Genomic DNA, 17,047 nt, shown 5'->3' with positions numbered 1-17,047 from the left:
AAAGGCTTTCCTCCTATTAATTTCAGGAAATCAGTGAATGTGTTTGTTCTTAATAATACCTCTAAATCAATAGTTTGTTATAGATAATAGATATAAAAATTGTTGAAAAAAAATAGAGAACTATCAGTTTAAAGAGAAGGATAGTATGTAACCCAGCATTTGTTGGTTCATAAATCTTGTATTGTAAAATGCAACCAGTTTCAGGACTTAAAACAGTCATTTGAACTTTTTAATCACTTCATTACCTAGCTTGAAAAAAACCCCAATGTTCTTCTGTTTTTATGCAGATTTAGTAATCAAAGTGTGTAACTTCCTTATACAGCTGTAGGAGGTGAATTGATGCAATCTAGATGAAATAAAGACTTCTCTCTCTCATGTTTCCCCTCTGTATATAAAACATTTTACCCAGAGGTGCTTGTTACCTAAGTGTTGGTTGGAATAGAGAGGTCTAAACCACACAGTAACTGTAGAGTTAATACCTCCCTGAGAACTGACTGTGTTTCTGTAGCCTTGGTGTGTCAGTAGGTCTGTAGGAAAAGCTGCTTAATCCTATTGTTTTGGGACTGAGCAGGTTATATTCCTGTTCCTGGATGGGGTTTTTGCAGCAGGTGTGCTGCTGGACAGAGTATGTAATCATAACCATAAGTGGGCTAAAATTATTTTCCTTTTGAAAAATGGTCAGGCTTCATTTCAGCTTTCTTAGTAACCTAAGCACAGAAGGATTTTTATTTCTTCTTTTTCCTTTTTTTGACAATGGTTTAATTGTGTGTAAGGTACAACAGGAGCATCCAGTGGTTGTGAAACATTAGAGATTTGAAGGTGCTTGAAAATTAAATGTGGAAGTAAAGACTATTTCATGAATGGAAAAGAAGCTGCTTAAATTTCTGAAAATTGCATATAGTTCAATGAACAATTGTTTAAATGTTTGTAAAATACGAAAAGGTAGATATGAAGATGAATTTGCAAAATAAAAGTAGGGAATTGAGTAAAAATTCATAGAAAAGAGGGCACGTAATACAGTGGAAGATACCCTTTGGTACTGTCTCTGAGAAAGAATGAACTAGAAGTATCAAAACATGCAAGGAATCCTCAATCCAGAAGACTGGATCTTTGTTAAAAGTTTGGCACTGAGGTTAAACACAGAGCCGAAAGGTAGGCAGTGCAAGAATTTGTTGAATAGAGGCTGCTTTTCCATATGGCTATTTCAGAGCACCAACGCATTGTTTCTCACATAACTAAATTTTAAACTCATCATTCAGGAAGCATCATTCAGTTCCAGCAGTGCATCTCCAACTCCAGTAGTCAGAAATATGGAAAGATAAAAGATTGTTGAAAACTTCCTCAGCATCTACTGAGTTCATTGGGTGATATCCAGTCTTGCTGTTGGAGTGTGAAATCCTTCAGAGTTAGTTTTGCATATGAGGAAATGCAAGACAAAAGCTTGACTGTTTCTGTAACTACATGTTTTTCTTCCATAGAAATACAAACAGAGAATGTGCAAATTACATTTCAAGCTGCTTTCTGGGGTGTAAGTGTGGCCCATTTGTAGGAGCACAGCAGGAAATGTCAGATTGTTCCTGTTGGTGCCTGATGTTAGTTCTAGTAGTAAAACCCCCAACATTTTAAGGTTGACCTCTTGCCTTTTCTTGGAGAATTTCCAGGTTGACTTCTTGTCCATCTTTGTGTGTTGAATGAAAATGGGAGGTTAAGGCACTTGTCAGAGGCTTCTTCTGAAAAGACTGAGGGGTGTGATGTTCTCCAGTAATCATTTACTCCAGTTTTCTGCAGCCTTTCCAGAGGAGTGATTGTTCCTAAATAATTTCTATGGTTAATGTGAATGGTGTTTGAATATTATTTCTAGAAGCAGTTACACCTTTATGTTAATGAAATAATTTTCATTGGGACCTTTTTTTTTTTTTTTTTTTTAGAGAGAGAGTTCTAAGTAGATATTTGTATAACTGAAGAAAGGGCAGTCACTGAGCATAGAATAAGTATTCACATGTTCTGTTAGAGATTCATAAATTTGGCATTTGAAATCTTTGTTTAGAATTCTTTGCCTACGTAAGTAATGCTATTTAATCTGTTCATACTGCTTTAAAGCTCTCCCTAAATTCTGGCTAATGGTGTGAAAGCCAGTATAAACTTTTCCTTGCACAAGTGCTCCAAAAAAGCTATTGCTTATTGCACAACTATTCTTTATGGTATGTAGTCTGGTTTTGAATTGATAGTACATAAGAGAGAGAACATTGGTCTTGCAAAAATGGTATTTTTGTACATAACTCATCCTAATTTCAAAATATGGGACTTGACTAAAGCTATTGTCTTCATAAAATTTCCTTCATGGATTGCATTGAGTTTTTTCAGCCTTCTGGTATTTGGTTGCAAACATACAGTTGTAGAACTATTTGCATGGCTCCAAATATATCATTGTTAGGAAAAAGCCAGAATTATTCTGGTTGAATCAACACCTTCCTAACTGCTACATAATTACAGCTAAACATGATGTTGTAAAATGTCTATAGAAGTTTTGTAGGAAAACATACAGAGAGCACCAGTTCTGACTGACTGTAACAGGATTGTAGGAATAACTGATAAATGTCCATGGATAATGTGAGGCGCGAGATATTTTCTAAGTCTGTATCCAGAAGTTAAACGAGGCTTGTCTGCCTAGTTTGTCCTAAAACAAAATAAACATTTATGAGTGTATAGAAATAATGAATGCAGTGGTTCTGCATTCCTGAGGAGTGCAAACAAGGAATAGGAAATTCAGAGACAGTGTTGTTTTGTACCAAATAATGCCATCCCTGCCCTGCAGCAATAAAATAGATAAAATGTGGTTTAGAAAGCCTTGTCTTGTTACAGCATAGTGTACCCGAACAGCCGCTTTGTTGTAGTCATTTGAAACTTTTCTTTGAAGATTGTTCATGTTTTTAAGTAGGTTGTATTTATTGTGCCAAGGTGACAAAGCAACAGAGACATAAAATAGAATAAGTAGTTTCTTTATTACCTAATGAGTCACCATTCTAGGATGAATGACTGAAATAATCACTGAAAGCTGAAGTAACAAAGGCACATATTTATTCATGGAACTGATTTTCCAGAGGCAAATTTATTTCCTATATTTAATGTTTTCTAATTTTTGTGCAGTATTTTTGAGCTTTTGTAGTTCTAAGTATGATCCAATTTAAACCTTCATTTTTAAGTATTTCAAAGTGTCATTTAATAGTTTAATTTTTAATATATTCTGAATGTATTTTTTTTCAAATGCCTTATATTTTGACATCATAATTTTCACTTTAATTAAGTTATATTACGTGGTTTTCTTTTATCTCTACACTAAATTATTACTGCTACTTTGACTTTATTGCAAGGTTTATTTTTTTTTAGATTATATTTTTTTCAACTCGTACTCTTCCTATCAGACTTTCATCCACAATTAAAAGAAAAAATTATAGCTACTGTTGTGGCTGTATTAAGCCATAAGGGGAACAACCCTTCTGGCTTCTCCATCTTGGTTATCAATAATATTTTGCAGGCTGAATGTTTTATTTGGAGTTTAACTTTGTAAGAGTAAGTGTGCCTTTTCTCTTTGGGTGTGGTTACACTGTTTCCTGCTAGTTTAGTGTTATCCTAGTTTTCCTTTGATATATCCCTATAATCTACTTCCTTCACTTTCTGTAACAAAATTTGCATTTGCACATCTTTTAGTCTTAAAGATGACTATAGGTAGTAGTATTTTTAAACAAGGATGGAGTGCCTTGGAAACTTTTTTGAAAGTTTTAGGTTAATCTGCTGTAGGTTTAGTTATTTGCTGTGTGAATTTTGCGTCAATCTTTATGCCAGAGGATTTGTGTTTCTGTACAGTTATTGAGTTGTAGATATTTGTATCTTAATATTTTAGATATTTATATATGTATCTAAATATTTTAGGAAATTGATAGTATCAATGTTGATGGGATAACCAGAAAGGATTTAATGAAGTTTCAAAGTCCAGGGAAGGTTGCTTATAAACCTAACAAAGGTGTCTGTTAAAAATCCAACCAGTCAAACCGACAGAAAAATACCACATTTCTTTCTGTATAAGATCTTAGTAGATATTTCATGAAGAAGATACAAAAATAAGGGAATATTGGACGTGTGGATAATGGCTTTGCCTAATGAAAGATTCAGTGATTGATCTGAAAGAATTATTAGCCTCCATTGCCATTTTTGAAACAACAGAACAATGAGTCATTTATAGTTTGTGAAAATTTTCCTTGGATGATTGTCCTCCTCCTGTCAGACTATTGTTGTACATGTAAATATTTACTAAATTATACAATGTAAAATTGGTTGAAATTAATCAGTTCAGCTTTGGAGTAATTGCCTCAGGATGTCTAAAGATTCAGCTTTAAGGATGCAACAACTTTTGGGGATGAACCATGTCATCAAGAGGCCATTCTTCTTAATCTGTCTTCAGTTTTAAAAAATCTGTATAGACTAGCAAAATGCAGCTTCTGGCTAAATCTTCAAGGCTAAATCTGACTAAATTGTAAAAGTGAACTACTAGGAAATAACTTGGGAAGGGTGTTACTTCTTATGAATCAGAAAGTGAGTATCTAGGTGAAATGCAGGATATTGTCCCATGGATAGTACAGTTAAACCTTGCATTTTAAAGGAGATTGGTGACATGGTGGTGTGTAGAGCTAAATCAAAGAATGTTCTAGGTACAGAAGTTTGTGTCTTACAAAACTGCTGAATAAAATAAATTAGGAAAGATTCAGTTGGAGGAGGTTTGACTTGGCACAATTTTGGTGGAACATTGTAGTGTTGACAACATTGTTTCTCAAGTCCTCAATTTTAGAAACAGTGTGTTTTGTTTCCACTTGATTATAAATATCCTGCCAATTTGGAAACATTAAGAAAGCAAGTTTAATATTCAGCCATTGGTTTCCCACAAAGAGGGCATAATTAGCAGTGGAATTTCCTGCAAACTTTCCTGCTTAAAGTTGTAGAAAAACCTTGGTCCAAACTACTCGGTACATTTGCTAGAAAAGCTTGTGACTGAGTGCTCTGTATGCTTGCCTTTTTGCTTCCACCTAGAATCCAGGGCCATTACTTTCTGTAACCATTTCAGTGAGCTGCCATAGTTTTCAGTCTGTACTGTCACCTGATCCAAGCATGCGCCAAAATACCCACCGTTTCTGGCTCTTGTCTGCTGAATCTGCTTTGCAAACCCTTAGTTCTTAAGCTTTTGCCTTAGCAAAAAAAACCGACAGGCACTCTCATGGAGTGTGCTGGACACATGCCATCCTGCTTCCCTATCTCCTCTAATTGTTTATGTAAATCCTTAGCTTTACTAAACTTGTAAATGCTACGACAGCATCCCCATGTGAAATTGTGTGGCTCATGTGTCAAAAAAGGCTGCTTGTGAAAATATTTGTCAGAACAATATGAATGCTACACATTGCACTACATTCAGTGTTTTGTATCAACTTATTATTGCAATGTCATGGTGTTTGATTTTAATTGTAGACAATTATTTTGTGTTTTAATATGCAAAGGTAAGTTCATGTTAACTGTGAATGTGCAGTATTTATATCTAAACATATCCTCTTTCTGGAATAAAATATAGTCAAGCAGAGGTCCCAGTCTTCTTTACAGTTGTTTATGCATGACTCTTATAGAAATATTTGTTCTTGTGCAATAAGAAATTGTTGGATTCTTTGAAAGATATTGGGTGTGATCCTGTTAACACTGAAGACAGTGGCTGGAAAATACTTTTTACTTCTAATAAGAGTGAAAATGATCCATTTCATTTCTATAGTTAATAGTTTTGTTAGTGTGGATATTGAACGGATTCTTAGAATAAAGGGTTAAATGTTGTTTTAGAAAGTCACAGTATTGAGCAACTTCACAACAATATGTTTGCCATAATGGTAAGGTATTCTTGTAGATGTTAGGTAAGAAAATTGTTAAGTCTCTTAACTTCAACAGTTTAAACTGTAAATTTTTGTGGAGGAAAGCTAAATGTTTGCATAGAATTTGGGGACCCGTCACTATTTCTATATTTTAGGTACACTTCAAGGATCCATATTTCCTTTCAACATCTCATGCCGTTTCAGTTTTCACTGTGGCTACATTCCTTTTCAATGTCATTCTTGTCTTTATCAATCTTTTTATTTCACAGCACATTTTGTGTTCATCTTCTGTCACTTCACTTGTTGCTAACTCTCAAATCCTCATTCTGACTTTTCTTGCACATTGACATAGGAATGTCACTGGTGATAAGTAGAAGTAGTTTTTGCCACATGAAACCAAAAAGTGTAAAAAATTACTGCTTTGAAAATTGGTGCTTTTTGCCTAGAAAAAAGGCTAGTTCTTTGCCGGTGCTTTTCTGTGAAGTACAACAATTTGTGTGACTGTTTATTTAGTGTTTGTGACCAGCTGCCTTCAGTCTCATTGAGCTGTGTTTTTCTGCATGGTCAGAGAACCACTTTTGCTGCTACCTCAGACTTTTCATCTATAGGGAGAAGCACATTGCTTATAAAAACAATCTCTGGCCCATGACAGGAGGCGAAAGAAGAATTGCTCCCAAGATCCTTGTCCATTTCACCAAAAAGAGTTAGGAGAGAACTTCCACAGGATGTGCTTGTGGTCTCACGTGTTCATACACTCTGAATTCGTCAGATGTTATAGCCTGGCCTTTTCCAAAGATTCCCCTTTGATTCAACTACCGCTACTGCTGTTACCTGGTGGCAGCAGAAGCAGCCTTTGTCCAGAGGTATATGTGCAAAGAGAAGACATTTCCCACTTTTTGTACCACAAATGGTTCAGAGAGCTGAGCTGGGGAGCTCCAACCCTGTGTTGTGATGGATTATTTCTATAGGAATCTGAGTTTCCAAAGCTGAGAAGAGGTGCTCCAGGAGTCTGAGTCAGGATTGCTGAGTATCACCTTAAGCATTTATTTTCCTAGTCGCTGAGAGAGTTTAAACAGTGTTTTCACACTGAGAGTTAAGTGCAGCACCTCAAGATTCTGCCAGTAATGCACTGCAACCTGCTAAAGTGGACTTGCATATAACAGAACATGATTGATACAGTTCATAGAAATCGCTTCTTTTGTGTCCTAACATGTACATTTTTGTTGATTACAGAGAACATTCCTATGATCTCTCACTTTAAGTTTTTTTCTGTTCAGTGTTCATTTCTTCAAAGCAAAGGTTGAATAAACTTCAGTCTGACCAGGCTGCTGCTGGTCAGTGTAATGCTGTGAGTTACACAAGCATTGCCATCTAAAGTTAGGATAATTGAATATACAGACCTCTGTGCTCTTCCTTCTTATTAGAAAATTATAATTAGTTTAGTTTAAAAAAATAAAATCCTAGTTCTAAATGCAAAGTTGAGGTAAAGTCATGAATGAATACATCTTATTTTGCAATATTTCTGTTTCAGTAGCTTTTAAATTATGTGTGTATCTGCATCTTGCATTTTTGTTTGTCATGTTGTCAGAGAACTAAGTGTATGATAATGTGGTTATCATACACTGTGTTGATAAATATTCCTGGTAATACGAAATAGGTTCCAAATAAATTTCAGGATTTGACCTTGATATTTAAATTATGATTCAGCAAGGAGAACTCAGTGGCCAGAAGTTTGTATCTGTGCTAATTTCAGTTAATTTCAGGGAAATTCCATGAGAATCTCTCTACTCAGAACCCTTGGTAAATATCTAAGTGCAGACTGTTTGTTAGTGGTTTTCCCTTTTTGTATCAACAATTAACACAGTTGCCAACTACATTCATTGAAACAGGTAAGTTTTGAGAGAAGAAACAGCTGACAAATTCTAGTGGTAAATTCAGTATTTGTTGGCTCCATATGTAAAAAGCCTGCAAGACAAGAGCTTTAGTTAGGGGAACTAACTGCTGAGCAGTTAAAATAAATGGATTGCATGAACTTATTCTAGCAGCACACTTTTTTTGTATTTTTATATCTTATAGTTTTCAAGAAAAGCAGGCAGGATATATTTATATAACTTTGAGGACAATAAAGGTAATTTGAATCCATTCATGGGCATGGAGGGAAGGTACAGTTTCCAGGATACTGAAGCAATAAACCACTGGCAACATAGATCCTGTACTTCTTCATATTGTAAATGTTGGAGTAGTTTCAAATCCCTCTGGCTTCTCACAGTTAGAAGTACCACAGAACTGTCTGATTAGTGATACAGTTTTGAACAAATACTTTTGAACTCTGGTTAACAGAGAGAACTGCTTCCAGCAGGAAAAACTATTAGGTTATTTCAAAGATATTGATTGTACAGCAAAGTAAAATACTAGTTTACTGCTACAAATACTGTTTCATTACTCTTCGTTTTTCAGTGTTACAGAGTATCTGTGATGCTTTGTTGCAAGTTACACTGCTCTTGTGTTGTTGGAAGCTGAGAATGTGGTTGGGAACTAAAAATGAATAGAGATTGGGACAGTATCTACAGTATTTTGGTGTTATCTGTCATATGGAGAGCAACAAGAATGCAGTAACTTGTGAGAACCTGCTCACATGGGGAGAAACAAGATAATTAGTGAAAAAGTCCCATTAGTGTTTCCTTGAAGTATGATGTATAGGAAGGAAATAAAGTGTGCATATTCAAAGCACTTGAATATGAAAAACTCAGCTTTTCAGATTAATTGCATGAAGCTTTGTGTCAGCATAGTGCAGAATAGTGAACTGATTTATACTTTGTCTTTCAGATGAACCAGAGACACGAGATGCCTGGTGGGCAGAAATCAGACAAGAAATAAAATCCCATGCCAAAGCATTGGGTTGTCATGCTGTAGTGGGCTACAGTGAATCAACCAGCATTTGGTAAATCATGATGATGATTTGATTTTCAAAATGCCACAGAAAACGTATTTCATCATCAGTGGATTAAAAATTAACTATTCCAGTGCAGTTGTTGGTGCTGTCTATTCTATAACTGCTTTACAGAGTTAAAGTGAGATTTTGAAATTTCAAAATGGGTGGTTTTTATATGTTTACATCTGGGTTTTAAGCTTTTTCTAATGAGCATTACCATTTTTTCTTTTAAACTGAAGCTTCAGTTTGTTTTGTAGTAACAATATTAATTTATCCATGAAGTTTTCTAAACCTAATCTACCTAAATAATTAAGGCTGTTCCTAAAAGTATATGTATTGGAGTTTCATTATTGGATAACAACTGGCAGACCAGAACTTGAATAGAAAACTTCACATTAAAGGCCCAGAAAAAGCTCTCCCTGGAGCCAGGTGTGTCTGATGATATTAATCAGATAATTACTCCGGTTCAATATTTTGAATTGCATTTGGGAAGTAACGAGCAAATTCAAACATCTGAAATTATTTTCTTTCAACTTGATTTTGCCTAAATATTTTAAAGTAAAAGCACTAAAGAGTTGCGTTTTAAGGAGAGAAGTTGGAAAATTTTGGTTTGCCGTATTTACCTCAATAGCACCATCACTGAGGGATGAACACACCAAAATGAAGCATTTATTCCTTTGCTTGTCACTCTCCTTGTAAAAAGCATGTAAGTTTGTATTATCTTTTCTACCTTAACTATGGGTAGTTAAGAATGTACAGAACATAGACAGGCAATCAGTTATGGGGTTATTTGATGCTTGCATTTCTCTAAAGGAATTTAATGTAGTACTGTTTGATTATTGATTAAAAAATTACTGGAATTCCCATATTTATTGCCAGTTCAGCTTTATTCCATGCTTAAAGCACAAGCTTTTGTGTGTAAGTACTGGTCTGCCAGATATGTTATGTATGAAAAATTATTGTGGAAAGAGAAACAACAAATTTAAAAAAGACGTGTATCATTCTAGAAAATGTGGGGAAGATTTTCTTGGTTTTTTTTTCAGTATAGTATTTTATACTGAATACTAGAGGTTTGTTTCTTGTTTAACAACTTGAGAATTATTAAACGCTCTGTGGTCATTCTGAGAGCTTCAACTCCACTAAATCCTAAGGTTTCTTTACATGCAAAATGTACCATTATTGTAGTTCTTCCTAGTAAAATTTTACTGGTTTGCCACTTTTTATCCTTCAAGAAGCACCCTTGTCGGTGTTGGGTTCTAACTTCATTTTGAAAATTGAGTATTAATAAAATACTGAAGCTCTCAACTTCCCTTTTACTTTGGTAAAACATTTTATGCCTTGTTTTTATTTAATGTTTGTTTGGTTTGCTGTATTTCTTTCCATTGTTAACCATAGAACTGAAAACCATACTTATATCTGGTTAGCCTTTCTGTTGTATTATTTGTAACATGAAGCAAAGTTCTTAAGTCTTTCTGTTCAATCCTTCTTCATCTTGTACTTATGCAGTGGTTATGGTTTAAATACGAGAAGAGGGTTGATTGTAGTTTTAATGGATAAAATTGCACAAGTGCACTAAAGTAGTGGTGATGTTGAACTTCACTGAGATTTGTATTAGCTTTTTAATCTGATAATTTTATATAAAAGCACTCACTATGTAGTAGGAATTCACTCTGTTGTTATTTTTTTCTCTTATAGTGAAGAGGTCTGTATTTTGTCCGCATCTGGCACAGCAGCTGTACTGAACCCTAGGTTCCTTCAGGATGGCACCATGGAAGGCTGTTTGGAACAAAGGTTGTCATGGCAGCCTGGCTTCTTTTCCATAGGGTCAGAGAAGGGAGAGGTTGATTTTTTTCCTCAGAGCCAAGATAGTTCTTCTCTATTAGGGTAGGTTACAGTGTTACAGTGCAGGATGCGGGACCAACCACTTTACTGCTTTTCACTAACAACCACCACCACAGGAGTAATGGAACTCTGCGCCAAATTAGATACTCTGTTTTTATTTCTAACAGTCTCAATAAGGTAACACATTTGACTACTAACACAGATAACTCAGTTTTTTCCTTAGCTGCTCCTCAGGTCTCTTTTCTCAATTTTGTCTCGCACAATAAAAAATGACAGATATTTGATAACTTACATAAGCCAAAAGTGGCTATGTCTGTAATATATGTATATATGCTCCATTCAATGCTATTTATGAGTAGGAGATAAAATAGCTTGGTTATAAAACAAATATGATGCCAGATTTTTCCAAAATGGATATGTGTTTGTTGAAGTTGGTGAACAAAATCATGAGACTGAAGGCCAAACATGAAGTTTCCCTTTGTTTCTGCTCTTGCGAATAAAATTTGAAGAACAACTATTGCCACAAAGTTGTTTTTGGCAAAGAAAAGATGAATTAAGGCATATTGCATTAATGCAATTTATCATTTATTCATCAGGATATTAATCAAATATTTCAAGGGATTATTATAGTTGTAAGCAAGGCTATTTATTACGCATGCATTGCTTTTTCCATAATAAACCAGTCAACTTAGTATTATTTATGATTCTTTTACATTGTTAGCAAAACCATTGTCTTCTGGTTTGCATAGAGTTTAAAAAACTGTAGCCAGAACTAAAATACTTGTTTTTGTAATCACTATATGACAGAGAGAAAGAAATATCATGTTCATAATACAAAGAAAATAGCACTTTTATGAAAATATGTATTTTGGTGCTACAAAGAGTCTTGGCATAGATTAGTAATGCCAGAGGGAGGTAAAACAGGTAAACAGACAAAGCTCATACTCAACCCAAAATATATTTGCCGTATTCTTATGATAACTATTGTTCTAAATCTGTCAGATTTGCTTACACACCTCTTCAAAATCACTGAGAAGAATTGTTTAAATGACACAGTATAAATTTGCATTGTTGCAGTTGGCTGTGCTTTCCCTGTTCATATATTTATAGTGGTCATTCCTGGGTATTGCTCATGGGGGAGACAGACTGTGTTCTAAGGAAATAATGAGTTTTACCTGATTCCTTATGCAGGAAAGAAACAATATTGCAGTTCTTCTCACAATGTTAATATATATTGTGCTGCTTCTCAGAAGGATGATGTAGTTTGTATTCTGCTGTTATGGGGTTTTGGACACAATGAGTGTAAAAGAGATTTTTTTGGTTCGTTTGGTACAGAAAATTCTTTGTACAACTCTTTGTCATGGATTATATTTAGAAGTTACACTGCTTAAAGCCAGTTCAGTAATGTTACAGTTTCATATGAATTGTTGGTCACTGAATGTCCTTTTTCTCAATCCCTACATAAGAAGTTTCAATGCAAGTTTTATTGATAGCATTTTAGCAAGTAGTGTGCAACCTTTTCTTCTTTTAGTTCACATATTGTAATACTTGTCACATTGGTATAATGGAGCAGAGTTTAATTGTGGTGTATGATTCAAGTAGGTCTCTGTAGGTGTTTATACACATGTGCACTTACTGACCATGGTGAACAAGATGCAGATGTTTTAAGTATTCTATCCATAATGTATTTTTAGGATTGAAGAAGCTTCACCACCAGGTTGTGGATTTTGCCATATTCCATATGATGAATTGAACATGCCATTTCCTGCTCACCTTACTTACTGTTACAACTGCAGGAAGCAAAAAGTTCCTGATGTCCTTTTCACCACAATTGACCTTCCTGTGGAGGCAATAGTTATTGGGAAGGGATGTCTTATTCAAGCCAGGTATCTGTCAAAATACTTCCTTAGTATTTAGTCTAGTAAAGTTTTGAAGATCTTAGAAAGAATTCCTGTTGCTAAATTCCGATGTGTCATCAAACCTTATATTACAAAACATACAATAGGCATGTGTTCTTGAATAAAATTTCTCTCTGAAAATACCATTGCACTCGTGTGAGCTTTGAATTTCAGCTTGTAGGACTAAACCCAGAGAGTGGAAGATGAACTAATGTATAGTCAGAGATAGTATTGCTATGCTCTTTGTTTTCTCCTTTCAGACAAATATGGTTAATGCTTTAGCTGTGAGGGCATTTGGGTTTGGTTTGGGGGCTTTTTTCTTCCTTACAATGTGTGTCTTGAATAACTGTATTAATAGAATTTTTAAAAGTTCTGCCACCAGAAATTGCAGTAGTAATTTTCTGTACTTGTGCCTGAAATGTTGGAGGCTTGCAGCAAGAAAAATAAATGTTTGCATTGGGAGTCTTACTAGAAGAAAAACTGAAAATAGAAGTTTTCAGATGACACTGTTGCAAGCAGTTCTTGTAAAGAACTGGCATTTTATTTTACTGTTGCAACAATCTAAAATAATTGAAAAGAAGCTGTATTAGGTTATACAATGAGGAAAAAAAAATCAAGATACCTTGTGATTCCTTTCAGTCTTCACAAATTCATTAAAACTCTGTGCTGGTTTGTGTTGTCAGGTTGTGCCGTCTGAAGAAGAAAGCTCAGGCTGAAGCAAATGCAACCTCTATCAGTAATCTCTTGCCATTCATGGAGTATGAAGTGCACACACAACTGATGAACAAACTCAAGCTGAGAGGAATGAATGCCCTCTTTGGGCTGAGAATTCAGATCACTGTGGGGGAAAATATGCTGATGGGCTTGGCAGTAAGTACAGGGCATTCTGGGGTTCTTTTGCTTTCTTACAGTATTTTCTCTGGAAGACATGCAGGTGTTATGGGATTTGGGGTAACCACACATTAAAGTGTCATTTTGAGAGCAAGGTGTTGTAATTATTGTAAAATCATTTATTTATTTGCCAGACATGCTACTGTAATTTCTGTGTCACAATGCTGTTTTAGCATAAGCATTATGGAAAGCTTTATATGAATATATTAGGAGTTCATGCTTATACACTTGTCTTTTTCTTTGTGACTTTTAAAAAGTCTGCAACAGGTGTGTATTTAGCAGCTTTGCCAACACCTGGAGGTATTCAGATTGCTGGGAAGACTCCAAATGATGCCACCTATGATCAGCATATATCCCATATGCAAAAGAAAATAAATGATACAATAGCAAAAAACAAGGAACTTTATGAGATTAATCCTCCAGTAAGTAAATCTTTTATTCTTAAAAATAAAACGTTCTGATTAAAATGTATACACTGTATATCCATTTTTTCTTACTGAGTCATTCAGAACATAAGTTTATTTACAAATAGAGATACACAATTTTTTCACTGTATTTTGGAAAGCTGCCAGAATTTTCAGATCTCTTTAGTCATATAACCAAATCATAGTTTGGTATTATTTAGATATATTTCCTAGTAGAATAATTTTAAGAATAATGTGACTCTTAGAATTGTTAACAAATTGTGTAGAGTTTAATTATTTTTAAGCTGGGCAGAGCATCTGCTAATTCTTACATTCCTTTTAGGAGTTACCAGAAGAAATTATTGGGTCTCCCATTCCAGAGCCAAGACAACGTTCCAGGCTATTGAGATCTCAGTCAGAAAGCTCTGATGAAGTTACAGAGCTTGACCTTTCACATGGGAAGAAGGATGCTTTTGTCTTGGAGGTAATAAACATTTTCACTGCTCATGTTCATACGTTCCTTCTCCTGAAATATATATTTAAAAAACCAGAAAAGTTTTCTCACTAATCTTCAAGAACAGTTCCTAAATTGTGTATGATTTTTGTCCTTCTGTACCAACAGAAAAAATGGATTATTAAGATTTTGCTTTGTCTTTTTCTCACTCTATTCGCTTAAAGCACAACTGTCTACAGACTATCTGAAAAAAAATTGCCCTGCTGTTCATGAATGTGTAGCAATCTCTAGAATAATAATTAAGAGCTGTTAAGAAATGTCAGTCTGCTTGCTTCAAGTAGCAGATCAGACTAATAAAAAACTTTAGATCTATTTTTGTAAACACTGAGGTTCTGTATTGCCATACTTTATATTTAGCAAATTAGAAGATTGTATTTTCTTCCTGTTTCAGCGCTCTTACTGTTGTAAACAAACATTCAGAATTATTAGATACATATATATATGCAGAATTACAGCCCAGAATGGATTGTATTCAAAGCATTCAAAAAACTGCATGTCCCAAGCACATAAAAGAAGATTTTCCGAATTTCAGCTATTGGTTTTCACAATTTAAGAATTCACAACTTCTGACAATGCCTTCCAGTTCTTTCTGCAACTGCAAATAAAAAGAACAATACCTACAGATAAAGGACATAAATTTCTTTTACCTCTCTATTCACTAAAATTCAAAGATGTGATTGAGCATTGTCCATTTTGAAGTCTCTAATACTTCAGGTATTAAAGAAGGGCTGGAGTTTTGATCATCCTGTAGATACAGGTAGTATACAAATACCTACCACTGACTAAAATCCGCTACAAACTACAGCCTGTAATTGCAGCCTAAGGTACATTTAAGGCTCTGTTAATCTTCACAAGTCACATCTTCATAGAAAGTAATCTTGAAGAAAGGTTGTAGATAAGAAGAATGAGGGAGCACTACAACAGCAGTTTGTTTGAAAACAGATTTGAAAGGGGAGTGAAAAAATAATGGGTTGGGGGAGTTTGGGATAATAAATTTAGATTGGTTGGTGCTTTTGCAAAAAGGGTCGAATACCGTTGTTAAAGAATGAGGATTTTTTTAAGGCATTAATAGAAAAAAATTACTTATCTGTGGAATCATTTACTACTGTCTGTTTGAGATATTGGATAATTGGTTGATGATTATTGGATATCAGAAACAATATTGCAGAAGATTTAGTTAAACTCCTGACTAAGCTTTCTGGAGTAGAATCAGTGTTCACTGGAGCTATGTAAAAAAAGTAATAAAAATTTCATTGTGATGGGGATATGCTGAAAGAGGCTGAGAAGGCAGTTATGAGAGGTAAAGATATCTGGGTTGGTTTTTTGTAGTTTTTGGGTTGTTTTTTGAAGAAAATAAAGACAGCCCCTTTTACATGGAGAGTGAGAAGGAGACACATTACTTGACAGAAAACCCTTCAATAGTGGAGTTAAATTATAAACCATTTCTAAAACACTTGGTGAGAGAATGTTGGGAGTTAGAGGTAGATTTGGATCTCTTGCAGGTCAATAAGACAGGATGAATGTAAAAGACACACCAGAATTATTTACAGAAGGTTACAGGGCTCTCAGTCTGATCTCAGATAAGAGTGTTAAAGGTTGAATGAAGTAACAGTTATGTTATTTCTTTCTGGAATTTCTTACTGGCACAGCAACATGATTTTCTCACTTATTCCCTTTTTGCAGATTGATGACACAGATGCAATGGAAGATGTACATTCTTTACTGACAGATGTTCCACCACCTTCTGGTATGGTTACAATGATATTGTTCTAATTTATGCTGTAGGCAGCAAAATGACAAAATATGACTATTTTTATTAAAAATTATTTTAAAAGTTCAAAGAGAAGTGACAATATGAATGTTTCTGAAGATTTTTAGACTGAATTGTGAATTTATAAGTTCCAGGTTAATTAAAGTAGAATAGAGAACTAATTATTGCCTGGTATCAGTTGTCTTTATGTTATTTATCATTGTATAGATATGTCATACCTTCCCTGACAGGTCTGGATAAGAGGCAAATATAGTTGTCCATTATATAGAAATTGCTCTGGACATTTGATTTGTCCTTGTCCTTCCTCATGTCATTGTGAATTTCGCTGTGTTTCTTCTGAGAAAGTCTTAGTTTCTTTCCTAATAACTGATATTAATGTTAATAATTGTGAGGCGTGTCGAGCTCAGAACTGTCCTTGTAGTTATCTATTACTATCCCCAAATCTTTTCTTCCTCACTGATTATCTAATTCTACTGCAGTTGATTTTATTGCCCTAAATTAAGGCCATCAGCAATCATCTTGTTTTATTCTCTTCTGCATATAATTTATGAATGTGTTTGAAGCACAAAATCCAAAATTACAGATGTTTTCACTGTGAAAATTAAGCATTTTTGTCCCTCCTTTTCTAATCTTGTATTTCCATTTCATTTGATGATGCTTCATTCTTAGTTTCTTAAAAGAGAACTTGGTGAAGGATCTTGCCAAATTGTTGGAGGTTGGGGTGATGTCCAGAGTAGGTGGTATAAGTCAGGTGCCTTTTGTCTGTATGCTGATTGAGAACTTTCTTGTTTTTCCATCTCCTCATGAACATCCTTTTCTGGAATAGTTGCTGTGGATCAGTAATAGAGATACCTGTACTGAGGAGATTAGTAGGACCAGTCACTTTAGCACCTTA

The 17,047-nt window shown here is 34.7% G+C and overlaps 1 protein-coding gene across 31 annotated transcripts in view; it reads left to right on the top strand.

Annotated features, from left to right (window-relative positions):
• The window catches only part of LOC116995037 (C2 domain-containing protein 5), a 54,691-nt gene that overhangs the window by 26,795 nt on the left and 10,849 nt on the right, over positions 1-17,047 (top strand). For 17 of the 31 annotated variants that reach the window (XM_033057311.2, XM_033057310.2, XM_042779172.1 and 14 more), the window contains 7 exons: positions 8,727-8,841; positions 10,528-10,623; positions 12,369-12,560; positions 13,256-13,442; positions 13,721-13,885; positions 14,211-14,351; positions 16,065-16,128. In XM_033057311.2, coding sequence (XP_032913202.1) covers positions 8,727-8,841; positions 10,528-10,623; positions 12,369-12,560; positions 13,256-13,442; positions 13,721-13,885; positions 14,211-14,351; positions 16,065-16,128 — 960 coding nt within the window. Of the gene's footprint in view, positions 1-8,726; positions 8,842-10,527; positions 10,717-12,368; positions 12,561-13,255; positions 13,443-13,720; positions 13,886-14,210; positions 14,352-16,064; positions 16,129-17,047 lie in introns of all 31 variants that reach the window. The other 14 variants (XM_033057289.2, XM_033057303.2, XM_033057301.2 and 11 more) reach the window with 2 other exon arrangements.

This window comes from Catharus ustulatus, chromosome 4 (assembly GCF_009819885.2).
Source record: "Catharus ustulatus isolate bCatUst1 chromosome 4, bCatUst1.pri.v2, whole genome shotgun sequence".
Classification (NCBI taxonomy): domain Eukaryota; kingdom Metazoa; phylum Chordata; class Aves; order Passeriformes; family Turdidae; genus Catharus; species Catharus ustulatus.
This window is presented reverse-complemented; position numbering and strand designations above follow the sequence as displayed.